The sequence below is a fragment of the Microtus oregoni genome, unplaced genomic scaffold, assembly GCF_018167655.1.
Source record: "Microtus oregoni isolate MIOR12 unplaced genomic scaffold, Mior012 000030F_ref0000283, whole genome shotgun sequence".
Lineage (NCBI taxonomy): Eukaryota > Metazoa > Chordata > Mammalia > Rodentia > Cricetidae > Microtus > Microtus oregoni.
This window is the reverse complement of record NW_024543089.1, coordinates 24,177,563-24,204,091: the sequence shown is the minus strand read 5'-3', so window position 1 is coordinate 24,204,091 and position 26,529 is coordinate 24,177,563. Positions and strand designations below refer to the sequence as shown.

The following is a 26,529-nucleotide window of genomic DNA, read 5'->3' as shown; positions in this document are numbered from 1 at the left end:
GATGCAACCTGTTTTTCTTATATTCCCATAATACAAAAAGTATTATAATTTTATCTATATTTTGTATAAAAATAAGGACCAACTTTCTTCTTTCCCACTTCTACAACTAATATTTTCTATATACTCAGGAAAGAGGCAAAAGGCTTATACTGAAAGCCATAGATACTAGAAAGCTAATGAAAAGAGAAGGGTAGACACCAAAACATCACTCAGGATTCTCTTACTCTATTTTTATCCTCTTCCTAAACTCTAGACAGTATAATTCTTTTCTACTACAATCTTACCTATAAAATATGAACTTAGTCCTTCTCAAAATATACCATAGTGAAGACAAATTCCACCCTCACAAAAAAATCACTTAGTCCATGGGTTGATGTTTGCAATGATTAGTGAGAGCCTACCAGCTGTAGGCCAAGGTTATTTGAACAGGATTGTTCTATCTTCTTCCTCAAGTTCTCTACATTTATTGTATGTGAGGAAGATCAGAACACCTCGGCATGGAGGTAAGCCTAAAGATCTGGCTTTCCTACTATAAATAGTAAAAGTTTTACATCAATTGTGATGTCAATTTTCATTTGTTACCAAAAGGTAAGGAGAGAGTAATTACTTTCTTTACCAAAGGAGAGACTGTTTTCTTCATAAATTCTCAAATTGGTGCCTGAAATACAATTACATGCACAATATAAGATTAAATTAAAATGAAACCTAAAATAAAAATAAATCCTCTCAATATGAGGTTTTCTCAGTTTCCAAATGAAATTAAATTTTACAAGAGATGATACGCTTATATTCATAGTGAAAAAACTAAAGAAAAGAAGGCATGCTGAATAAGATGGAGAAAAACCTAGACTTCCTTACTCAGTATATTCTTAAAATCCAGGGTGTGTGTGTGTGTGTGTGTGTGTGTGTGTGTGTGTGTGTGTGAGAGAGAGAGAGAGAGAGAGAGAGAGAGAGAGAGAGAGAGAGAAAGGATATGTTCTTAACACACACACACACACCATTCCAGAACTGTTCTCAAAGATGGAATTAGAAGCCGGGTGGTGGTGGCGCACGCCTTTAATCCCAGCACTCGGGAGGCAGAGGCAGGCGGATCTCTGTGAGTTCGAGGCAAGCCTGGTCTACAAAAGCTAGTTCCAGGACAGGCTCCAAAACCACAGAGAAACCCTGTCTCGAAAAACCAAAAAAAAAAAAAAAATCAAAGATGGAATTAGGGAGGAACAAAACACTAGTTGTTACCCAGTAGAAAGATGATTTCAAAGGTACCTAATAATTCAGTGATGATTTCACTGATGATTTATGGATGTTTTCAAAGGTACCTAGCTGAGGGATAGAAGCTAACTATAGAACAGAAATCTCAAAACTGAACCAGTGTGGAAATCCAACTATGAAAAAGTGGTGTTTAAAAAATTGATGGAAATTTGATAATAAAAAAATATAGAAAACTTCTCCTTGAACACTGAGAAATCTATTCGAAATATCATGAAATTTGTATAGATCTTAAAGGCAGCAAAAAAGAGAGAGATTATTTTAAATCACTGAAGCATTTCAGGCACACTTTGAGTTAATAGCTAATACAGATGGCAATTATATAAAGGAAAGGCCTGGGGAGAAGAAAAGCAACAATGAAGAGAAAATAGGAGAGCTGCTTTAAGCCAGTAAGATTTTCATAAGTGAAGAAGGAAGAATGGGTAAATTTTGTTTGATACTGAAGATGTTTTGATTCAAACTCCTTGACAATTTTAGTCTCTTGGCATCACAGAAGTGAAGCATCCTATACCCTACTACCGTTCATAGAAAAATGACAAAACATGTTTATCCTACCAATAAAAGTTAATTGTGACTTGGAACAATAAAAGAAAAGTTAAGCAAAAGATTGAAAGGAACATAGAATAGACAAGGTCAGCACACTGCTCTTGCAAGGACCCAAATTAGGTTTCAGAACCCACCTTGGGTAGCTCACAACCTGTAACTCCAGTTCCAGGAGATCCTACAGCCTCCTCTGGCTTCTGTGGGCACTTGCACTAACATGCACATACCCACAAACAGAAACACAATTAAAAGTAGTACATTTTGTTGTTTGCTTCTTAAAGAGGTACTCCTTCACTGGGTTCCAAAGAGAAAAACATATTTCAAAAACTTCTAAAAGAACTTCCTTTTTCGTTATTATGTAAGTGATGTGAACATAGAGCAGGAGTGTTTTTATGATTTTGTTCAGGAAGTTTTAAAACGTCAGGAAGCAGCAACAGCCCAGGTATCAAAGTGCTAAAAGTATCTTAGCACAAGGCTGAAAACAGAAAGAAGAACACACACTGGACTGTAAAGGCTGGCGCTCAGCAGCTGCACTTGAGCTTCTTCAGACAGAACCCTACAGATTCCAACTTACTCTAGCAAAAAGTACCAAGACCCCACAGAAAAAATTATGATCAAAAGTCCTTAGTATGCCCTACTGCTAATGTAGGAAACGTCAATTAAGATCTCATACCTGTGGTTGTAAAACACTGAGTTCATGAAATTTGTAAACGAAAAATTCAAACCACCTGCAAGAATGTGAAAATGTTTAGTGGTAAGAAAGACATTTCTTATCCCAAATATTTGCATATATATGCACATATACATTTTACACACGTACATATGCATATATTATGCAAATACATATTTATATTATATTGTTTTATATTATATATACACACACACATACATGCACACATATAATATATAATGTCACAGAGGCACAAACCACTTGGTGAAGCTTTCCAGTAAAATGTAAATGCAGGTAGAGGAGAGAGAGAGAGCTTAATCAGTAAAAAGTCTACCACACAAGCAGGAGGCCGAGTTCATATTCCTAAACTCACATGAAAGCTGGGCAAGGCAGTATGAGTCTGTAGCCCTAGTGGGTGACAAATGTGTTTCCAGTGCTCTCTACCCAGCCAGTCTGAGCCCCAGGTTCAATAAGATCCCATTTCAAAAATTAAGGTGTATCTGGGCACAATGGTGCACACTTTTAATCCCAGCACTCAGGAGGGAGACATGGTCTAATTTCTGTGAGTTCTGAGGCCAGTCTGATCTACAGAGTTCTGTAGGCTACAGGGCAGAGCTATATAAAGAGAACTTGTGTTTTAAAAGAAAAATTAAAGGGGAGAGAGATTAAGACAGCTAAAGTTGACCTCTGCCCTCCTTCCCCCATGTATGTGCACATACATGCAGTAAATAAATAAATACTGTGGATTCAAATAGTTGATAATAATGACTGCTAAAGCTGGAAACAATCATACACTTTCATGTATTACTTCATATAGTTTTTGATATGTTATGATTTGGATATAAGGTTATCTCCAAAATCCTCCTGTGCTGAAATTATAAGAGTCTTGACCTAATAAATGGATTAATTCACTAATAGTTTCATAATTTTATGGCATTATTGGAGGTGATCAATTTTTTCAGGGATGGGGCCTAGGTAGGGAAAATAGGTCACTGGAGGCATGTTGTTAATGACTGTAGCTTGTCATTGGCTCCTCCCTGGTGTGGGAGGTCCTTCTGTCTATGTGTTGCTTTTATTGGTTAATGAATAAAGAACTGGTTTGGTCTATAGCATGGTGGTATAGGAGTTCCTTCTGTTTGTGTGCTGCTTTCATTGGTTAATGAATAAAGAAACTGCCTTGGCCTAGTTGATAGGGCAGAACTTAGGTAGGCAGAGAAAACAGAACTGAATGCTGGGAGGAAGAAAGCAGAGTCAGAGAGACACCATGGAGTTGCCAAAGACAGACGTGCCAAAATCTTTCCCGGTAGGCCACAGCCACGTGGCGATATACAGATTAATAGAAATGGGTTAAATTCATATGTAAGAATTAGCCAATAAGAAGTTAGAGCTAATGGCCAAGCAGTGTTCTAATTAATACAGTTTCTGTGTGGTTATTTCAGGTGTTATTACTTAGTTCAAGGCCAGCCTGGTCTACAGAGTAAGGTTCCAGGACAGCCAGGGTTGCTATACAGAGAAACCCTCTCAAAATACACATGCGCAGTCACACACACACACACACACACACACACACACACAACCACACAAACCTAAAAGAAAATTTTAAATTTTAAAAATGATCATAGTAGACAGTGATAAGCTTAGCAGGGGAACTTAAAAGCTCAGTAAACACAGGGCCTGGGTTTAATCCTTAGTGCCATAAAGGGACAAAGACAGCATCCAAAAGGAAAATGCAACAAATTTTAATGGGTATATGTTAACTCCCATATAGCCTCTACTAAGATCTAGCCTGAAGCACTAGTAAAAAGAAAAAAAAACAAGTTCTGTACTTCAATAAACACATCAGCTACTTTAAAATTCATTGTTCTTACACCAGGAAGAACATCCTCAAATTAATATACATGATACATTCTCACTAGATGATAAACAATTTGTTTGTTCTTTATAAAAATAATATACTAATAGTTGAAACATGAATATGTTAACTCTTTGAGCCAGCAAATCATTCAGTTCATTAGATTCCTTAATTGTTTCTTCTACCATTTATTAACAGCACACCCCCAGATATTCAGATTAGAACCCGATGGAATATCAAGGAACTGTTCTGGACATTCACACAATGCCTTACATCCTTAAAATTTCTAGCAACTGACCTCTCCATTCTCTCTCACTAATCTGTCAGGACTTCAATCAATCATTTTCTGGCTACTCAACAATGGCATTCTTTTTAGTGTGGTCTTTCATACTTTACCTTCCCTGACATATCTTAAAACATTTAAGATTTACAAAAATACAGCTTTGCTTTAATCTCTACACATACTGTTCCTTAAAATTCAAACTCCTAAGCCAAGATCTAGATGAATCCATCTTTTGCTGTAAGTCTTAGAGTCCATTGAGGACAGACTCCTCGCTCAAAGTAAGCTTTGCATTGTACTTCCAGTTTCCCTGGTAACTCTACAAAGGTAAACATATCAGCTTTGCCACTCTTGGGCCTCCTGGTCAAAGGAATAAAATACCTCTGGCCCTGGGTGGAGACCATGACATTCTGATCTGTTCTAAAGATTAGAACATTATATAGAATTGTCTCCTTTAAGAGGCAATCCAGCTAAGCCTGTCAATCACCTGGCCAGGAGTCCATGCCACAGGAAATTTGATTTCTTGGAAAAAAGAAGGCTAAGGAGAGGGGAGGAAAAAGCATCTATTCCCTTTTCTTCTCTTTTTCTTTCAGATAGTGATCAAACCTTAGACGTGTTAACCCTAAATCTCTGGGCTTTTTTCACTATCTCTGCAGTTTCTCCCTTCTGCCAGGTAGCTGCGTACCAACCTTTATGACTGAACATGCCAGCTTTCAGACTCTTTAACTCAAGCAACATGCCGTTCTTCTTCCTCTTCTCCATCTCCAATTTCCAGAAACTGCTGGGATTTACAGCTAGTCTATGTTAGGTATTTCCCTAGTCAAAACTGCTAAACTGTTCTTAAGATTTTTCAGTCCATAGCTGAATTCTTTGACTATCAAGACTCAGTTCACAGTAATATCAACATAGGAATATGGACATCTTATCATAAAAAGCATGGGTGTCTAGACTCTGTTTCGAGTTTCAAGTTAGGTACTGAAATGTAAAGTAAGGAATGCATATCTACTCTTTTTATAAACACAGTATGGCACATAAAATTATTACCAAAGTAATAATTTTAAAGAATAACTTTTAATATTTCATAATTCTTGTCTAATTTTTAGACCTTGCTACTATATTGATTACAAGTTATACATATTGCTTTAATTAATATGAACAACGATTGAGAAAAAAATTTATTCAGCATTAATTTCCCTACCTATAACCACTACTAACACTTTGCTACACTTCTATATAGCATCTTAAGATACCTGTGTCTCTTAAGGCTAAGTGTTTACTCAGGCATGGTGTAGCACACCCTAATCTCAGCACTCAAAAAGCAGGCAGGCAGATCTCTCTGAATTTGAGGACAGCCTGGTCTACACAGTGAGCTATATAATAAAATAGTGTTTAATATTATTGCAAATAGTAACTAAGAATCTAGGACAGAGAGTGATACATTTAAAAAAAAAAAAGCAGTGGCTTAAAGGCTCCATTCATTCTCTATCCTAGCTCCTCACCTTGCTGAGGAAATGGAAGGCACCCATGCTGTTTCAAACAGGAAGTATGGCTGTGCCACTCCTGCAGCAGAGAATCACAACTGTGGGGGTCTGGATTAGAGCTGGGATATATTTGTTTGTAAGGCAAGCTATGAAGTTCTCAAAGATTATGAAGATTCAAAAGAATCTCATTTTAAAACTTAAAGTAGCTCATAAAGGAAATGGAATTATAACATTTAAATTCCGAAAAGCTTAGGCTTCAAGATATCCTCTTTCTAGTGAAATGTCATCTCAATATTGTTTCAAATACTCCCTTTGTCCCTAAATTCCAGATGTAAGTACAATAGGGATGAGTTGACTTACAGTCAAACTGTGAAATCCCACTGCAAATGAATTGTTTTTTTTTATTTTATTTTTTTAGTTATGGTATGTTCTAGGTTGCTATGTATTAATTAAAACATTTTTTACTGGATAAAAACATTTAGACCATGAGAGTTGAAAGAAAGTTAAAATGTACAAATTATTTTGCACATGTCTTAAGATTATGGTGATTTTGGTTCCTTCAGAGGACAATAAGAAACAATTTCACCACCATTATATGCATAAAATATGTACAAATTCTAGAAATTTACAAATAACATCTTTAATCTAGAAGATTGCAGGCAACAGTTTTAAAGGCTGCTAAATTGAAAGATGGTAAAGTAAGAAAATGCGTATCCACTTTATTTAATGTTGGTAGGAACTTCTAAATTATTTAAAATAGCATGGACAGATTAAAACTTTAATCAGTTATTAACATTTAACATATCTCCCGTATTTTCGTCTTTTAAAAAGACAAGATGATAATAAACATCATTTCTAGTGCTCTGAAATCAAAACAAAGTTTACATTGAGACTAACAGCGACCATAAGCCACCCTTTTGAGATAAATGGATCTTCGCATAGGTGCATAGCAGACATGGAATAAGAGTTAAGAATTAAGGAATAATTTTTATAAGAAACTTCAGAAAGTTTAAGTTCTTTGTTTGGAAGTTTTTGAAGGTTTTTCTTGTTTTCCTTTTCTTTTCTTTCTTTCTTTCTTTTTCCTTTTTGCTCCCCTTTCCCTTTTTTCTCATCCACATCTAAGCGGTTGGAATGAAAATGTCTCCCATAGGCTCAGATATTTGAAAACTTGGTCCCCAACTGTTGGTGCTGTCGGGGAGGTTGAGGAGCATGGCCTGCTGGAGGAAGAATGTCACCGCAAGAGGTCTCTGAGAGTTAAAAGCCTTGTGCCATTTCCAGCTAGCTCCTGCTTGGGTCTGAAGATATGATCTCTCAGCTTCCTGCTCCTGTCCTCATGTGTGTTGCTTGCTGCTATGCCTTCCCAGCCATGATGGAGTCTTGTTCCTCTGAAACTGCAAGCCAAAATAAACTGTCTTCCATGGATTGCTTCGGGTCATTTTTTTTATCACAGCCAACAGGTAGGTAAGTAATACACACATTGATGAACATCTGTAGTTTTCTTTTCTTGCATTATTTTTAAAATTGTTGTCTATGACACTACTTCTACTCAACAATGAATTTTACATGCCATAACATAAATCACATACTTGTCTCAGATAGAATACAGTTTATATGTCTACCATAGTAGCTAAAATATACAGGCTGGTTATTAGGAGTAAGACTAGCCAGGCTACAGTCTTATTATCACATATTAGAACATAACTTAGCCAAATCATCTGCTCTCTCAATCTTAGTTATATTATCTTTAAAATGAAAATAGTGGCACATACCATGAAGGGTAGCAATTTAAATGCATTACCATAGGCAAAGAAATTATCCAATCTCCGATACATGGATAACATTGAAAATAGGAGTAATATGTATACGTACATAGAGTACAATCTAAAAAAAAATGTTCTGGATATTTAAAACTGTTATAGTTTGAATATATCTTCTAAAGTTTGTGTTCTTGAAACTTAATTTACTTTCTGATGGTGTTTGGAATTGAGGTTTTTTCCAAGAAATATACTTTGTACTAGATCACATCACAAGATTGAGGCAATCATGATAGCATTAGTGGTTTTACCACAAAAAGAGAAACCTAATATAGATGTTCCCTTGCTCTTGACACATGATGATTTTCACCAAGTTTTGATTCAGTAAGAAGGCCCTAACCAGATGCTGCAGCTACGAGTCTTATAATTCTTAGCTTCCAGAACTATATGAAATCTTTTGTCTTTATAAATTATTTAAGTCAATGATATTCTATTTTAGCAACAGAAACTATACTAAAATATTAAGCTTTTGTTATCATAGGTATTCTTTTAAAAATATCATTGTCCATGCCAATCAATACAATATTAAATAGAGACTATTTAAAACATTTAAACCTTCTAATAGTAAAAATACCCTGGTAACATCAACTTTAGTAGTAGAAATATATATTAGCAAACAGAGTATTCAGATAGTGTTGAGCAATTTCCTCATAATTAAAGATTCCTTCCGAGGCTCAGGAAGTAAACCTAGTTTGTATTTTCTCCCTATGTGAACTCATATCTGGCATCAAATACCATCCACATAGAAATCACATTGCTAAGCTGTGATTTCTAGAAGCACAGCTATCTTCCAACTCGATTTAAATGGGACACTGTATCTTAAATTGCATGCTTAAACAAAAAAACTTCAGCAGGGCTTAGCTTGTGCAAGAATCCAAGAACACATAAGTCCATTAGACCATGTATATAACTGTATACCTTCTCCTCACAGAGCCTTTAAAACACGCACCAGCATTTGCATCAATAGTTTGCTGCATGAAGGAAGACTTCTCTGCTCTCTTCTGAGTCGCTGCTGGCTTGCAGTTGATGGTACAGAGTATTAATGTAGTCAACGTTGAATCTTATACAACACATTCTATTTTTCTATTGAAAAATCATATTTTTCATATTTATGTTGCTATTACTTACTACTTAATCATCTACTCAGTCCCTTACCATTACATATTAATATGTACCTAAGCGGTATTCAATAAACTAGATTGTATTGGCTACCAATTCACTCCACACTAATTTCACTGGATCTTGCCCCCCCCCCATACTGATAATCTGTCAGTTCTCTACAGCTAAGCTACAGTTATAGCCTTTTTTTTTTCTTTCTCACTTTTTATTTTCAGACAAGGTCTCACTAAATTGCCTGGGCTGGCTTTTCAACTCCTTCTGTAGTACAAACAGGCCTTGAACTTGCAATCCATCTACTTTAGTTGATAGTGTCTATATCACCAGACTTAGCTACACAGATTTCTTAACCTTGATTTAAAGTATGAGTGTGTGTGTGTGTGTGTGTGTGTGTGTGTGTGTGTTTCTTAATGGTTATGGTATAATTTAGCACATTTTGGTAATAAAAAATTATGCCAAAAACAAGAGTACAACTAATAACCTTCTTTTGACAGGACTACAAAAATCATCTTAAAACATAAAGCAATAAACTTCCTTAAAAGCATTTATTTGTACCATATTATTTATAAAATTAAAATTGGTGTTCAAACCAAGAACTACAAGTATTCTAAACAAAGGTTGTATCACACAGCTGCAACCCCAGTCGGAGATAGCTTTTCAAGGTAAGGAAAATAGTGATTATTTAGAAAACAGTGGTAAATATATGAAAAACTGTCAATAAATTACTTACATATAGGATTTCACTGGTAAATGTAAAAAATAACCTTTACTAAATTCACTTAATCAAATTAGCATTTCTCCACACCCCCTCCAAAGTGGGGGTATTTCAGTCATCTTTGGGGATAAGAAAAAAAATTCATTATGCAAAATGACTGTACTTGAAAATAATCTAAGCAAGAAAATAAATTTTATCCTGTATTTTTCCATCATTAAAAAAAAATAGGTTTCAAAATCTGGGCATGGCAATGCAGACCTTTAATCCCAGCATTCAGGAGGGAGAGGCAGGTGGATCTCTGAGCTCAAGGCCAGCTTGGTCTCACAGTGAGTTCCAGGACAGCGAGAGCTGCTATACAGAGAAACCCTCTCTCTAAAAATACTACTACTACTACTAATAATAATAATAACAACAACAATAATAATAATAATAATAATTCAGCCATAAACATAGCACCAAGAGATTCCACACTTATCTGCATGTAGGGTGCAAAGTAAACTGCTATACACACTGAAAAGAGACATGCAGCTGCCTTCAGCTTATGAATAAGGTGTATGGGAAGCAAATGGATTTGGGGTTTGGATCTAGGTCGCATCCACAGTGTATCTGTCTGAGTGTATGCAAGTCCTCTAAAATCTGGAGAGTGGGAGGGACCACTAAATTGGACTGAGTGGGATAGTGTGAGTCTTTAGCTCTAGCAACCAGGAGATATAGGCAGGCCTATCTCTAAATTCAAAACACAACTTGTTCTACATAGTTTCAGGCCAACCAAGACTACATGTTGAGACCCTGTCTCTAATAAATAAACAAATAAAAGTAAAATCCTAAATGAAAAACACTTCTGTCTGGTCTTAAGCATCTTGAATAAGGGATAGTCAGCAGGCTAAAAAAACAGTTTTACATGTGAATAAATGTTACTTATAAGCATGACTTGGGGAAGGGGACATGGATTGCCATGCCATTTATCACTGAAGGTGGTGTTCTCAGTAATTGCTGTTATACTATCAGCAACAATTAGATTTCACTGTGAAAGTCAACCTAAAAGAGGTATTAAAGAACATGAGACTAATTGATTTTGTTTTGTGCTCCCTAGTTATTAATAAATAAGTAAATAGCCTTTCATGAAATTCACCTTCTATGAACACTGGAAACGTCTCTAACATCAGATTTTTGAAAACCATTTTTTAAAGCCCATTGTCTTAAAAAGACTAAAAAGTACATATGCATCATATAAAGTGATACAATAAATTGATTTGTAGCTCTGACCACTCTACCTGCAGAAGTAAGTAAATCAGTGCAAATTATCATCAATACTTGCCTTCATCTTTTATGTTTATTCTTTTATTTTTACTGTTTGTTTGAGGTTTTTTTTTTTTTTGAGACAGGGTTTCTCTGTATAACTCATTCTGTAAATCAGGCTGCCTTCAACTCAGAGATCTGACTGCCTCTGCCTCCCATGTGCTGGGGTTAAAGGTGGGAACCACCATGCTCAACCTTATATTTATTCTTTATTGAGCCAATTTTCAACATTTACTTAGATGTGGCACAATAAACATACATTTACTTCTGATCTCACTTGCAAACTCAACTACTTCTTTTAAAAGCCTTAACGCACACAAAGATGTCAAAACACAGTATTTATGACTACATTTTGGGAGCTAGAAAATAGCTAGATGAAGCTGTTCCTAGCTTGAGACCTGGGGAGCTAAAATCCAAACCATCAGTGGAAGAGGTTCAGGGTTCAGAACAAACCCATCTGTGCTTTAAGGACTTCAGAATGTGGAGGGGAGGGGGAGTGGGGAGCGACGGACGGGATGGGGGTTACAGGAAAGTGAATGTGGAGGGGAGGGGAGTGGGGAGTGACGGAGGGGACGAGGTTACAGGAAAGTGAGGAACTACGGACATTCTTGTAAAAGTGGAACTGAAAAGAGAGTGAAAAAAATCGCAAAAATGGGAGAGAAATTTCCCCCAGGTCTTTTTTCCCAAAATGAAACCTATTCCGTAGTTGTTTCTCTGGAGAGAACTGTAAGAGATCCAAAATAATCGGAGAAAAGGTTTCCTAGAGACTGTGAAGAAAATGAGTATACACAAGAGCCCATGCTGGGTGGACCCAATAACAAGAGGGTGAGGAGGTCCCTACTTTCTCCCTCAACTAGGCCAACTGATCACACCAAAAATTAAAGGGGAAAGTCACAAGTAGGTAATTGGGGAATGTGGGGTGTGTGTTGTGTGTGTGTGTGTGTTGTGTGTGTGAGTGTGTGTGTGTGTGTGTGAGTGTGTGTGTGTGTGTGTGTGTGTGTGTGTGTAAGTTGGAAGTGATTGTCTCTGGGGAAAAGAAAGAAATAAAATGTTTTTTTAAAAAGTTACATGCCTCCCCCCAAATAAAAAGCTAGTTGCTTCTATAACTCAAAAGTTCTTTTCTCCCTTCCTTACTGAATAGAATCCTAAGCATGAATTAGTCATTTTTAATAAGTTCTAATATTCTTTGTGGATGGGGATGACTAAACAAGCTGGAATATGCCAATCAACAAGATTTAAGAAAAGATATTTTTCCAACTACCCCACAAAAGTACCCTTGTCTTGTCATATAGAAGTCAGATGTGATAGTTGGAATTCTAACATGTACGTTGGCTTATGAAATAAACCAGAGAGAGAGAAGAATAACTAAGAGAGAATAGAAACTGTACAATTGTAAACGTCTACAGTGCCTTCCCTGTACCATCTAGTCAAGACTTTTTCCATGAGTAGTCCACATCTCCATATTTAAGTCACTTAAATCAGGTCTGAACTTTGAGCGAAAAGGAATTCCTCATACGTAGGCCTCATATATGACTTTTGAAGTATATAAATTGGTTAAAGACGAAAAGGTTATCCCAATTAATAGTAAGAACTAATGAAAAAAACAAAAATAACAACAGTACATTATACACCCTCAGAATCTTTCACAAAAAATAACAACAACAGTACATTATACACCCTCAGAAATAACAACAGTACATTATACACCCTCAGAAATAACAACAACAGTACATTATACACCCTCAGAATCTTTCACAAAAGTGCAAGTGTTGTATACATTTTTGCAACAAGACCAAAGGGCTGTTTTCTAAGACAATTTGAATTTCTTTGAAGAGAAATTAAATACATATTTTTAAAAAAGAATAATGAGGCAAACAAGCCCTTTTTCTGTTAAGACCATCTCTTAAGGTGTCTTACATTGGCCATAATTACTGTTAAAATTACTGCAGAATTATTAATACCTTTTGCTAAGAACCACCCAAATAAAAAACCACTTAGCTATGAAGTCAAAATTAAGGGTATGTCAGATTCCTTCTGTAGGTACCACTGACAGTAAACACCTTGTTTACTGTTGGGCTGTCCTACCCTATGTGATGGAAGGCTGGACAGCGTTTCTAGCCCCATCCCACTGGTTTGCCTGCCAGGACAATCTATTCTGAATCTGCCAAATCCCCTTGGAGGAAAAGAAAAAAATCCTGAAAACCCACCCGAAAGAAAATACAGTTGCTTTGAAAGTCATTGGGCTTTAATCATCCCGAGCATCTATCTATGACAATATTTACAAACACTAAAATTTAAAGATAGTAACATTTTAAAATGGTGTCTGAAGTTCATTATGAGATAGAAGCTATCAACTCCAAAGATAAGATTATCTTTAATTCCCCTCTTAAACCCACAGAGGATTTTGCATCACAGAAATATTAATAGCTTCTATCTATTTACTCCTACCTATGTGCTAGGTACAAACATAAGAGCTTTATGTTCATGATGTCCATTCTCTAATTTATACACTTGTCATCTTCCTTAGGTGGCTACCAAGCCCACTGTAGTACAAAATAATTTTATAGTCTACTTTAACCTATCAGATTTCCAGATATGTGTCTCATTATAATCATTCTGGTACTAAAATTAAGAATGAAGCATTTTAACTTGTTTACTTTACAATGTATGACCAAAGTTAAATCATTTTAGGTTTTAGAAACTGAGTGTTTCCTACACCTAACAAGTCAAGGGAAACAACAATGATGTTTGTTGAAATTAATTTTACTACTATGTCATGATAAAGCATCCTTTTTAAACTTTTTTTTTTAATTTTAGGTGGGTTTTGTTTTGGTTTGATTTTGGGTGTTTTGTTTTTTTTTTTCTGTTTGTTTTTAGAGACAGAGTCTGTCTACATAGCCCTGAGGATCCTGGAACTCACTATGTAAACAGACTGGCCTCTAACTCAGAGATCCATCTTCCTCAGCATCCTGGATGCAGGAATCATAGGCCTGCACCACCACACCACACCTGGCTCTCTTTTAAACTTTACATCTGTGCTTCCTTGAGTACTGTTACTAACTGCCTGTACTGTTATAACTGTACTGTAATCCCCTGCCTGTTACTAACTTTCCACCACTGTATCCCATCCACAGCACACAATTCAAGGTAAGTGATTGATTATTTGCCTTTCAGCAGATACTGAGGTCTGAATTCAAATCCCAGCTTGCCCTTCCTTTGGAACCCAAGGAAAGTTAACTTGTTTAGGCTTCACAGTCTGCTATGTAACTCCTTGTCTGAAGGTTAACCGTTAAAAGGCTTTTGCCTTCCCCTCCCTTTCATATCAAAGCAAATTAAGTAAGGGTTAAGTACCCATTCTCCTGAAGCATTTCTTGTGCAAATAACATAGCTCAAAAGTAATCAGAGGCAATTTACTTTTTCTGAAAAGAACTGTTCCATTCCATTCTAGCTCCTACTGCCAAGAAATTTTATTCATATTTCCCTCCAAAAAGGAGATAAATTATAGATTTTCTTCTCAATATACCTAAGCTGTATATTTAAGCCATATATTCAGTTTACTGTCAGTAGTTAAGAGTAAATTATCTATTTTAAGAATTACTAATGATTAGGTAATTTGCTAAAAAATTAAAGTTATTTAATATCACTACTAGTAAATAATAGAACCTTAATTGTTTAAAAGAATTGATCTTTGCGAATACAGTTATATAAGCCACTGTTTCCTTACTGGAAAAATTAAACAATTAATATACTACTATTTTATTAAGTAGGGGATGAATGTAATTTATTAAATGTGATTCTTTCATTACATTTAAAATATGTAAAATTAATATATATATAAATATCACTTGCAAAATAAAACAGAAAATGAACTCAGAAGGAGATCTATCAGTGATGTATAAAATAGGTAATGAATTTTCAGGAAAAACTTGGCAATCTGAAAGTATGTTTATATAACATAATTTAGCTATATAAAAATTCATTGCATTTTTCCTGTTCAGTTTTAGTCTTGGTTATTCATAATTTTAAAAAATAGTCAACCTCATCTGTTCTTAAAACATTTTAAAGACAACTATTAGAATCTGATGTTGTTGTTTATTGATGAGGGTCTCACTATATAGACCAGGTAACCCTTGAGCTTGCGGTCCTGGCATCCTACCCCAGGTGCAGTCATGGTTTTCGTGAGCTAAATCTGCTCATTTGCTCTTAAAACTTAGCTTCAAGAGGAAATTTAAAGGTGGGCAAAGTTCTCCAAAAATGCTTGGCACTCAAAATTTTCAGCAATGAGGAGCCACTGGACAAGTAAATTAATATCACCAAGCTGGGGGTGGAACACATTGGGAGATCTAGCCTTGGTTTCAATGCCCAGTGTGTGCGTACACACACACACACACACACACACACACACACACCACGAGAGGGAGGGGCAGAAATGCAGAGAAAAGCTGTTCTTTTAAAAAGTAAAAAAGAGCCAGGCGGTGGTGGCACACGCCTTTAATCCCAGCACTCGGGAGGCAGAGGCAGGCGGATCTCTGTGAGTTAGAGGCCAGACTGGTCTACAAGAGCTAGTTCCAGGACGGGAACCAAAAAGCTACGGAGAAACCCTGTCTCGAAAATCCAAAAAAAGGAAAAAAGTGCAATGCCATTATGTCTCATAATATATTTAAAATAGCAAATGCCTATTCGAAGTTCCTAGGTACATAGTCTAAAACCTAACGGTTGCTAAACAAGAAACACGTGTTATAAGACAGAGGCTCTAAAGACACTGAACTTCAGTGAGCATCAATTGTCAAGAAGAAAAGACATTTTCAAGAAACTCATTAACTACAGAAAAAATGTTAAAGCTATACATTGTCCATACCCAGACTGTTTTGACCTTCAAACCAATTTATCTATGACATTGGCAAAAATTTGCCAAAAGAAAATTTATATTCAATCATTAGCAACTTATTGAAAATATCAACTTTACCCCTTTTTTTTTTAACTTGAATGCTTGGCAGGACATAAATGAAATGTTAACCAATATAATGCCCACTCACTGTTCGCTTTATTTGTCACCTGTGACCTGAAAGTAAGGGCTAACTGATGCAAACCGTTCATGTATTTACCCAGCAAGCAACTATCTCACTTGACAAAAAAGGAAACTGAGGCACAGAGGTGAAGTAACTTGTACAGGTACACAGGGAAGAAATGATAGACCCAGGACCTGAACCCCATGTGCACAATAAGAAGCATTTTAAAGGTAATATGATAAAGTATCTTTTTTTAAGAAGCAAGCGTTGCGAATGCAAAAAAAAAAGCTCTATTACAAATGTATGCGGATGAGAATGCAGATTATACTAACTTTATTCCTAAACACGTAATTGTTTCTATATTTGCTTACAATTCAATGCAAAACTACATTCAATCCTAACAGCATTCGGCAGAGTGAAAGAAATAATTTACCGTCACTTTTCCGAAGCCGAAATTAACAGACGAACCAAAAAAAAAAAAAACGTGTAACTTAAAAGATGGGGGATGGGGGAGGGGTGGTGTAACCAGGGCAATAGTTTCAGGAAAACGACTTTCTCTGTGTGCAGTTAATTAGGAAACTGTGTGTCTGTCAGAGAAGGGGGTCAAAAAAGGGAAAGATGGCAATCACTCCATCAACGTCCCACGCCCAAAGCGCCCCCCACCCGGGAGGGAAAAGTAGCTAACGGTGGGTCAGTGCCAGTGCCAACTGAAGAACTGGCCCACGGGGACCTAGGAGGGAATGACAGGAGACCCTAGCAGAGGGGGAGGGGTGGCGATGACAGGAGGGCAGGCAGTGGGGATGAGCGCCTGCCTGGCGACTCCAAAAAACCGAGAAAGCCGGGGACGTGGGTCTTAGAGAAAGGCAGGGGAGCTCAGCACAAGTGAGGGGGGCCGGGCAGGGAACGTGCGTGAGAACGACGGGACCCTCGGGCGCCGAGGGGGTCTCCGGGAGGCAGAGCCAGGTCAGGACGCAGTTCTCCCCTGCTGACCGTCCTGCTCCCAGCCCCTCCACCACGACAAACTCACTTTCTCCTCACCCCGAAGTCCGCAAGTCACCCCCAACCTGCTCCCCGTGCCCCTTCGCCAAGCCGGAAAGCTCCGGAGAGGGAACCGGGGCTTCCCGGACTCGCTCCCCGTCCGGCTGGCGGCTGAGCCCCGGACCCAGCCCAGAGAGGTGGCCCACGAGGCCAGCAGCCGCGCCGAGGCCCAGGAGCCGGGTGACAAGTCGGAGCGGCCGACGGGCGCCTCACCTGACAGAAGCGTCGGCAGTAATCCCGGCTGCTGATCCCGACGCCGCCGCCACAGCCGTCGCCGCCGCCGGCGTCCTCTCTGCCGTCGTCCGCAGCCCTGAGCCCCACAGGGCCCGGCGGGGACTCCACAATGGCCACGAGCTCTTCTCCGAGGCGTTCGGCCTCTTGATCGCTCTCTTCCTCCGCCATGAGGCTCTCGCCGCCCAGCGCGTACCCAGCCCCTGCGCCGCCGCCGCCGCCGCTGCCTTGGTTAACCTCCTCCTCCTCCTCCTTTAGTCCCCTCCTCCTTTCCCTCCGCCCCAGCCGGACAGGGGCCGCTCGGCTGGGCTCTACTTCCGGCTCCGCCCACCCACGCCCCCAGTTTTCACTGGAGGAAGGCGGCCGCCAATCATAGGCGTACCCGCCCTACACCCCTATTGGTTCCGGGAGCCGTCCGTCTGCCAGGCCCGCCGTCTGTTGGTCGCCGACGCTCGGCGGTTGCTGAGGACCGCCTACGAGCTCTGCCATAGGGCGCGCCCGAGGACGGGGCGCGGCGGGGGACACGGCGGCCGCGGCGGGGTTAGCTCGGGCGGCGGCGGCAGAGGCGGCGGTAGCAGCAGCGGCGGCGGAGGCGGCGGCCGCAACGGGACCTCCTTCATCCCGTTGCTCTGCCTTCCCCCCCTCCTCTCTTCCTTCCCGCCGAGGGCTCGTGCACTTCCCCTAACGGCGGCCGGATCCTACGGTCCCGAAGAGCTGGGGAGACGGAAGGTGGGCTTGGCCGTTGGAGCGGGCGGCGGGCCGGGGCCTTGGGCCCGTGCGAGGGAGCCGGGGGCGGGGCCGACGGCCGCCGACGGAGGAGGAGGGAGGAGACAGGCGACCTGACAGCCGCGGCCTGGGCCGCCGCCCGCCGCCCCCTCCCCGGGGACAGCCACCGAGTCGGCCGCCGACTCCGACAGCCACCGAGTCGGCCGCCGACTCCGCGGGCCCTCGGACGGTGGCTGGGACGCGGCCCGGGGCGGCAGGCGGCGTCGGGGCGCTGGGGCGCCGCCTCGGCCGGCGCGGCGGGAGGAGGCTGTCTAGACGTCGGCCGGCCCGCGCCCGCCTTCCCCGCCCCCACCGGAGCCTCGGGCCTGCGGAGCGCGCGGGCCGCAGGGGCACCCGCCCGGGCCGTGCGAACCGAGCGGCCTTCGAAGTCGGTGCTCGCCGATCGCGCAGCGAGGGCGGACACACCAGGGCCGTGCGTGCCCTAGACGCTCCGCCGCCGTCCTGCGGTCTGCCTTTCCCGCCCCTCCACCATCTTTCCTTTCTGTTTGTTTTTGTGTCTTACAGTAAAGGCATGACTTCCCGGCGCCGCAGGGAGAATAGGGTGCAAGCCCAGAAACTCTTTCCCCACCACCACCTGTTGAAAAACTGATTTTCGAAGGCATCTCCGGGTCCGAACAAACGGAAAGTTGCTAGGATTGGATGCATCCCTAGTTCTGAAGTTTTGCACCGGAAAACCCTTACTACTTAATATCAAGGAAAAAAAAAACTGGAAATTAAGCCGGTAAACATTTCTACTTTAAGACTTCTGAGTTTAGTTTTGCTTTAGTAAATTGCTGTTTCGCTTTTGTTAGCTAGTTCTTGCTTTTAGCTCAACTTCCTCATTTGTTTAAAATATTTCTGACTTCGGAAACTACTTTTACTTGTAACGAAGATCATCGCGTCTCTACGAGGCAATATCAGGAGCAAACCTTTCAACTTAAAAGACCAGAGAAGCTCAGGCCTCACATTAGTACCAAAATTACAGATTCGCACTTCGCTTCTGTGGTGCTAATAGTCTGTGTTCCTGCTTGTGCTCTGGCTCTTCTCGTCATAATTTGCAAAATTAATAGGTGCAATAAAGATATTTTCTGCCAGGGGAAAAAAAAATTACAGATTTGTCCAGCGGTGGTTGCCCACATCTTTAATCCCAATACCCAGGAAGCAGAGGCGGGTGGATTTCTGTGAGTTTAAGGCCAGCCTGGTCTACAGGGCAAGTTCAGGACAGCCTCCAAAGCTATACAGAGAAACCCTGTCTCGAAAAACCAAAAAAGAATTACAGATTAATTTTTTTCAAAGTTTGCAGTCCAGGTACTTTAATTCCATTGAGAAAAAAAGGTTAAGTGGTAACCCAGAACAAGAATTCGGGTTTTTTCATGACTTAATTAATTATGTCTTATAGCCATTAATTATTACTAGAACAGGTTGGTTTCAGAGGTATAGAATACATGTAGAAATTTCAAATATTTACACTGATAGTTGTTCACTGAATATTAGGTAGGATTCCTTGACCTGTCTTTTGCCATGGAAAACCTATAGCCTAACACAGTATCTGTCAGGACTTGTGTCAAAGATGTAATGGGGCAGAAATCTACAAAAATTAAGCATATTCTAGGCTTGTTGTGCCTTACAGAATTTTCATGAATTGCTAAGTCCTCTAACTTAGATTTGCTGACACATTGACAAGACTGAAAAGAATTTGGATGTTGCCCAGCAAGTAGATTAACACAGTGCGGTGCTCCATGGTTTGTAATTATACTTAAAAAACTAATTTTTCAGAACATATCTGGGCATATTTCTCCAACATGTCTATAACAAAATTATGTGAATTTTTATCATTCATTTTAGTGTCTTTAAATTTTGATTATTATGAAATTAGCTCGGAGGTATGGTCCCAGGGGAGTAAAACTTATTAATCATTTGTTACCAGAGTGTATTCATTGTCTTGGGTTTTCAGTACTGTAATTTTACAAAGCTCATAGTCAGGTGATCATTTTAAGAAGTTTGTGGGACTGGTAAAATAACTCAGAGGAAAGATGCTTGCTGCCAAGCCTGACAGCCATGAGTTCAGTCCCTGGAAGCACTGGGTGGAAAGGGAGATCCAGCTCCCTCTAGTTGTCCTCTGAACTCCACACATTCATACATACATGTAAACATAGGAAGTAAAAAGCAGCCAGGTATGCTGGCATATACCTGTAATCCCAACTTCTCTGTACAATGAGGCAGGAGGATTTCACATTGAAAACCAGCCTGGACCACAGTTGGTTTTTGTTTTTGGTTTTTTTTTTTTTTTCAGGGGGAAGGGGGATGAAGGTGGTGTTTTAGATTTTTAAAGTTTGATATCTGGGTAGAATTTGTTATTAAGCTGCTTCTAAATTATATATTTGTGTAAATGGTTACTCGGGGTTTTTTGTTCATTTGGTTTGGGCATTTTTCTGTTGTGTTTCAGTTTTTGTTTTATTTTGGTTTTTGTTTGTTTGTTAATTGCTGGACTCAAACCCAGGACTTACCTCATGCTGCACAATTGCACTGCCACTGCCACTGAATTGTACACTGACATTCATTTACTCTTTGAAACATCAAGCTTTGCTTGACTCCCTGTCACATATTGCTCTGCCACTGCCACTGAATTGTACACTGACATTCATTTACTCTTTGAAACATCAAGCTTTGGTTGACTCCCTGTCACATATTGGGCACCATATTAAGAGAAATAAAAATTAGTCTTCAATCGAAATAAAACCAAGAGCATGTTTTATTATCACCCTTTAAAAATACTTAGAGATATACATGTATTAAAAATAACTTTTCCAGACGTAATGTCATATACTTACATTCTTAAGCACTCAGGAGGCAGATCGATCTCTATGTCTACAGAGTAAGACCCTTTGTTTTGTTTTTTTTTTTGTTGTTGTTGCTGCTGCTGCTGTTGTTTCTTGAAACAGGACTTTTCTTTGTAGCCCTGGCTGTTCTGGACCTCTGTATCTGTAGACCAGGCTGACTGACCTCAAATTTAGAGATCCACCTGCCTCTGCCTCCACAGTGCTGGGATTAAAGGCATGAGCCTCCACTGCCTAGCAATAAGACCCTGCCTTAAGTCTCAAGGTTTAGTGCCATTGTGTATAGTTGCACTTGCTTTGTGTTCTTTGTTGTTACTTGTTCTCTTTAAACAAGTTTTGCTATCAAGTGTGTACATACTTGAGTTCTCAAAATCAATTTCCAGCGAGAAACTAACTTGAATATGTCTAACTTGGGCAAGATTAGTATTATTGTTCTGAATGTTTATTGTGTTTGGGATTTTTCTAACAGAAATATCTAGAGTAATTTGAGTATTCATAAATCTAGTTTATTTTTTGTAAAGGTCATTGTATTGGAAAGTTGGCTTAGTAGGTATAGTGCTTCTTGTGCAAGCATGTGGCCTTGAGTTCAGATCCCCATCATCTGTGTAAAAGCTGGTCTCAGCAGAGTCCGTAATCCCAGTTCTGGGTTCAGCTAGAGAAGTAATTCAAAAACTAAGGTGTCCTCATGGGCATATATACCACATACACAAATGGCAAGGAATGAGCCTAGCTGTCTGCTGCTAATTTGATTTAGTTTTGCTGTTCTTGAATATTTCAGATAAAGATTTATAACACATACAACCTTCCAAATTAAGTTTTAGGTTTTTGGTTGAGGGAGGGGTTGGCTTTCTTAAATCTTTATTTACTCCTAAAAAAGCACTTTAACCCTATCATTGTTAAATCACTTCTAGAATGAACTATTGTCATGATACTTACGTCTTTCTCTTGTCTTAGAAGAACCTTACTCAGTCAAAATGGAACGGTTTGTAGTAACAGCACCACCTGCTCGGAACCGTTCTAAGACTGCTTTGTATGTGACCCCTCTGGATCGAGTCACTGAATTTGGAGGTGAGCTTCATGAAGATGGAGGAAAACTCTTCTGCACTTCTTGCAATGTGGTTCTGAATCATGTTCGCAAGTCTGCCATTAGTGACCACCTCAAGTCAAAGACACACACTAAGAGGAAGGCAGAATTTGAAGAGCAGAATGTGAGAAAGAAGCAGAGGCCCCTGACTGCATCTCTTCAGTGCAACAGTACTGCGCAAACAGAGAAAGTCAGTGTTATCCAGGACTTTGTGAAAATGTGCCTGGAAGCCAACATCCCCTTGGAGAAGGCTGATCATCCAGCAGTCCGAGCATTCCTGTCTCGACATGTGAAAAACGGAGGGTCCATACCTAAGTCAGACCAGCTGAGAAGAGCGTATCTGCCTGATGGATATGAGAATGAAAATCAGCTCCTCAACTCACAAGATTGTTGACAAGGCAGTTATGACCATTGTGATCAAGATTAATAATGTGGAGTATTAAAGTTAATGTGTTGATTGTGTGCTTCATTTTTATATTTATTTCATTTCAGATCATGTGATACAGAATAGTTTTGCAATGTGTATATAGTTGCAGGCAAAAGGAAAAAACCTCACTGCAAAACTTATGCTAATGTTAGTCACCAATGGTATAAAGCAAAACTTAGCTATAGAGTATATTAGGATATCTGAAACCTGATGGTTATCTTTAAAACTGATGGGTTTTCTTCTGAAATGTTTGTCCATGGAAGAACTGCCCTGCGTTGTAGCCCTGTTGCCATGTATGATTATTTCTTGTGAGGTGACTTAATTATTTGGATTAAGAACGAGCCTAGAAAATTGAAGCTACTGCCAGCCTATACCACTCACAGGAACTTGAAGAAGTTCTTTTCGAGATAGAATGGTAGGCAGGAAATGTTCTTAGAGCTTGAGATCTCTAGAAGAAATGGCTGTTCAAACTCCATTTTGTTTATATGTGAAATAATTGCCTACCCTTCATTTCCTCGCGGTCTTCACCTTTTTAGAGATTTGTACACAGTAGCAGCTTCAAGTGACCAAAAGACTAAAATCTCTCTAACGTCTGACAAAAGCCTTGAGGGATTTTGCAGTGATGAGATTTTAGTCTCGAACATGAACACAAATTTTTGAACCATAGTTTTCATGTTAAACATCATCTTAGATTTGCAAACTTTTTGTGTCTTGGTATTAAAGGACTACAGGACTGGTTTTTTTTTCATTTAAATACACTGTGGTTCAGTTTCCTTTTTTTTTTAACAAGGAATTAGTAGTTACTTTTTGGCTCACAGCAAATAAAATACTTGCTTTCTATACAGTAATTTTTCCATAAGATTTTATAAGTTTATTTAGGTAAATAGGCTAGGAATGAGTTTTAGTTTGACTTTTACTGCTTTGCCTCTGGTGACATAGGGTTTTAAACTTGGATGCTAAACAGTTGTCTAATAAATGAGGCACGAATTTTATAATTTTATAGTAGAGATAAGCAGTATGCTGCTTAGCTGTTTTTGAGTCAGAAAATCAGTTCTGTTAAAGGTCAACCATGTTTAGGTTCTCTGAACCTCACTGTTCTGTAAGCTTTTTAAAAGTAATTTAGCTCAGATAAGTCCTCTTCATCAGATCCAAATTATATTTTTTAAAAGTTTAGTAACTGAAGACTTAGTTAGAGCTTTAATATAAAAATTTTAAAAAAATCAGATAGTTGAAAACATTGAAGTTATATTTCTATTGTAAATCAGTGGCAAGATGCCCTGTGTGACTTGGAGTTATCTTTCAGGTCATTGTGCCGCAAATTTCCATTCAACGAAAAGCCAAAGTTAGTAAATAATAATAATATAATTTGGGGATTGGTTTATGTTTTGGGGGCTTTTGTTTTGTTTTGGCTTTGCTATTCTTTTTTTGGTTTTTGGTTTTGACTTGTTCTTGATTTTTTTTGAGACAGGGTCTTTCTACATAGACCTGCTTTCCTGGAGCTCACTCTGCATACCAGGATAGCCTTGAACTCACAGAGATCCTCCTGCACCTGCCTCTTTCCCTCCTGAATGCTGGGATTAAAGGCGTGCACCACCATGCCCAGCAATAATTTGTGTTTTTAAGAACAACTTGTCTTGGGTCTTTTGTAGATTTGACGTTCCCAATTCAGGTTGTCAAAGTGACCAGTTGCTTCTTTTAAAAGCCTGCTGTGGAAAGAAAAATCAGTTCTCAAAATTTGTAGTTTCCATTTTCTCATGTTTGGTTATATTCACGTAGAACGTAAATGTCTAGACTAGTTGTTTACTAACTGCAGTTGGTAAAGCACACAGATCATCAGCAAAGTGTAAACAGTATATTCTCTCAAAGAATTTACAGGCAACCATGTTTAAATTGTCTTAAGATGGTAGGATGTCTAAGCAACTAAAATAATTGAATTTTGTACCACTATTTTCAGAATAAAAACAAATCATTTTAATTTTTTCAGGATTCCATGTGATTTGGACTATTCCCTATTGTCTGGGACTATGCACTATCGGTAAACATGGCAGAACAGTTTCTAGTAATCCCCTAACATGTTTGATGTTGCACTAGGAAAACAATTCACCTTTGCCTTTCTTGCAGTTATTATTACTGACTTCACAGTCACTTAGTTCCTATAGAAATGTTTTTCCAGGCTTGCAACTATTGTTACGTTTTTGCATCTCTAGGGGCATAGTTCATTCTGTTAGGCTTGTATCATGTCCTTAGAATGAGTTTTTCATTCCTTTGGGGGAAAGTTACTATTAATGTTGCTTCACTGATTATGAAAGTTTGTTTCTTGGAACTGGTTAAATTTGTCTCAAATAATAAGAGTGGTTATAGTAGCCTGCTCAAACTGGGAAAGATTTGCAAAACTGATTGGCATGTTAGATAATAAAGACGTGCTACTTGGGAGGCAAAGTGAACGTGTACAGAAGATTTCGATCTTAGTTATATAGTGGTAGTATGATGCTATACTATTGGACCAATAGCAGCTCTTTTTTTATATAAGTTAAATGCATTATATTTCATTTATAAACTGCCTTCTACACATATTTACCTGTTATGTTTTCTCAGAGTGTTGTAGTATGTCTTCCAGTACCTCGCTATATTCTGACAGTAAATAGTCCTAGCTTGTTGAATTTTCTGTTGGTTTCTTTTTCATTATCTGTGGCATATAGCAAGCCTGAAAGATATTGTAATCATATTTTACAGAGTGAGAAATTAGAGAGATTGTGTATGAGAGCCTATATAGTTATTTTATCCATTATCTTTGATTAAGGCTTTCTAATATTATTTAGTAAGTGCTACTTCCAATTTATGCCTGTGGCCCTCTGAATTTTAAGGGACCAGAAAACAGCAAATTTTACATCTTACTCTTTTAATAGTTAAGTGTCTGCTTGGAAATGATCTGAAGTTGGACTTACAGTTGGCAAAATTTCCAAGCTGAAATTTGGCCTCAAAGAATTTGTGCATGAATGATAGCAAGTACATAAAAGCAAATTAAACTTAAGGTGACCTAAAACAAAGGCTAGAAGCAAGTTTTCATTTGGTTCTTGGTCTTTGTAAGGGCTTACTTGTTGGACTTACCTCAACTGCCATTCAATGAGGACAGATCACCTTAAAATAATTGATTTACATGGAAGGTTAGTCCTATAGTTTCGATTGCTTTGGCTTTCGGCCAGCACTGATGAGAATGTGAAGTGGCTATCCTAAACCTTGGATGATCTCAACCCATACTCAGATCGCTGAGGTAACTATGGTCCTTACCTAGTGCTATTCTACTTGTATCCAGAAAACTGTATTAAAACTTTACTATGTTAATTTTCGCCTTCCTGTGCTTATTTTTTACTTTTGCTCATGCACGTATTTTAGTATAAATGTGTTGCTTTTTAAAAGTTTGTGACATTTAGAAATAAATTTCAAAAAGTTTCTAATGTTTTTGAAAGCATTTTTTTTATGAGCCAATGACAAACGTTTTGTGATTTCAACTGAATTTTGATTTTTCTATCAGTCTTTCTCCTGTTTGTAGTGTTAGTCTGTTTGCCCTAGGTGAAAGTTCTCTGTTATGCCAAAGTGGCGGCATAGCATCAAACTGTCATTCTCCCAAAATTCTATAGACAATGTATAAGTTCAGTCAATATCTTAATGGGAATATTTTACAAGTATTACGAAGGAAGGACCTTGGTTATGGCTCAGTTAGGAGAACTTAACTGCTCCTGTACAGGGTTCCCAGCACTCACACTGATTGACTTACAAAACAGTCTAACTCTGGCTACAGGGGATCTGGCATCGGGTACCTGTATACAAGTACCTACAAACTCACATAGGTGCACACATAAATCTTTAGAAATGGCATGAACATCAGTTAGCCACAGGCAGTACTGGTCATTAAAAAAATATGTGAAAAAGATCTTGTTTGCATCTTCTATATGTTTTTGAAACTCAGTAAGAATAAATTTCTTTTAAACCAATAATTTTACATGGTTTGTCAGAGCTGTTTCTGTCTACACTCATATCTGTGACAAAAAAAAAACACTGAGTTAATTGCAGTGTTTTGTTTTTTCTGAAATCAAAATAGTAG

The 26,529-nt window shown here is 38.8% G+C and overlaps 2 protein-coding genes across 4 annotated transcripts in view; one reads left to right on the top strand and one right to left on the bottom strand.

The window, feature by feature from the left end:
- The window catches only part of Znf654 (zinc finger protein 654), a 60,975-nt gene extending 43,340 nt beyond the window's left edge, over positions 1–17,635 (bottom strand). The window contains exon 1 of one of the 2 annotated variants that reach the window (XM_041678574.1): positions 17,297–17,635. In XM_041678574.1, the coding sequence (XP_041534508.1) occupies positions 17,297–17,485 (189 nt within the window). In that variant the 5' untranslated portion in view covers positions 17,486–17,635. The remainder of the gene's footprint in view (positions 1–17,296) is intronic. The other variant, XM_041678573.1, reaches the window with a different exon arrangement.
- Positions 17,636–17,813: 178 nt separating this feature from the next.
- Positions 17,814–22,464, top strand: Cggbp1 (CGG triplet repeat binding protein 1). 2 transcript variants are annotated; one of them, XM_041678663.1, is made up of 3 exons: positions 17,814–18,043; positions 18,605–18,821; positions 21,874–22,464. In XM_041678663.1, exon 3 carries the CDS (start codon positions 21,891–21,893, stop codon positions 22,392–22,394), a length of 504 nt encoding a protein of 167 aa, XP_041534597.1. In that variant the 5' UTR covers positions 17,814–18,043; positions 18,605–18,821; positions 21,874–21,890; the 3' UTR covers positions 22,395–22,464. The 2 variants fall into 2 exon arrangements, with proteins under 2 accessions (XP_041534597.1, XP_041534596.1); XM_041678662.1 differs by having other exon boundaries at positions 17,815–18,043; positions 21,871–22,464.
- Positions 22,465–26,529: the final 4,065 nt, after the last annotated feature.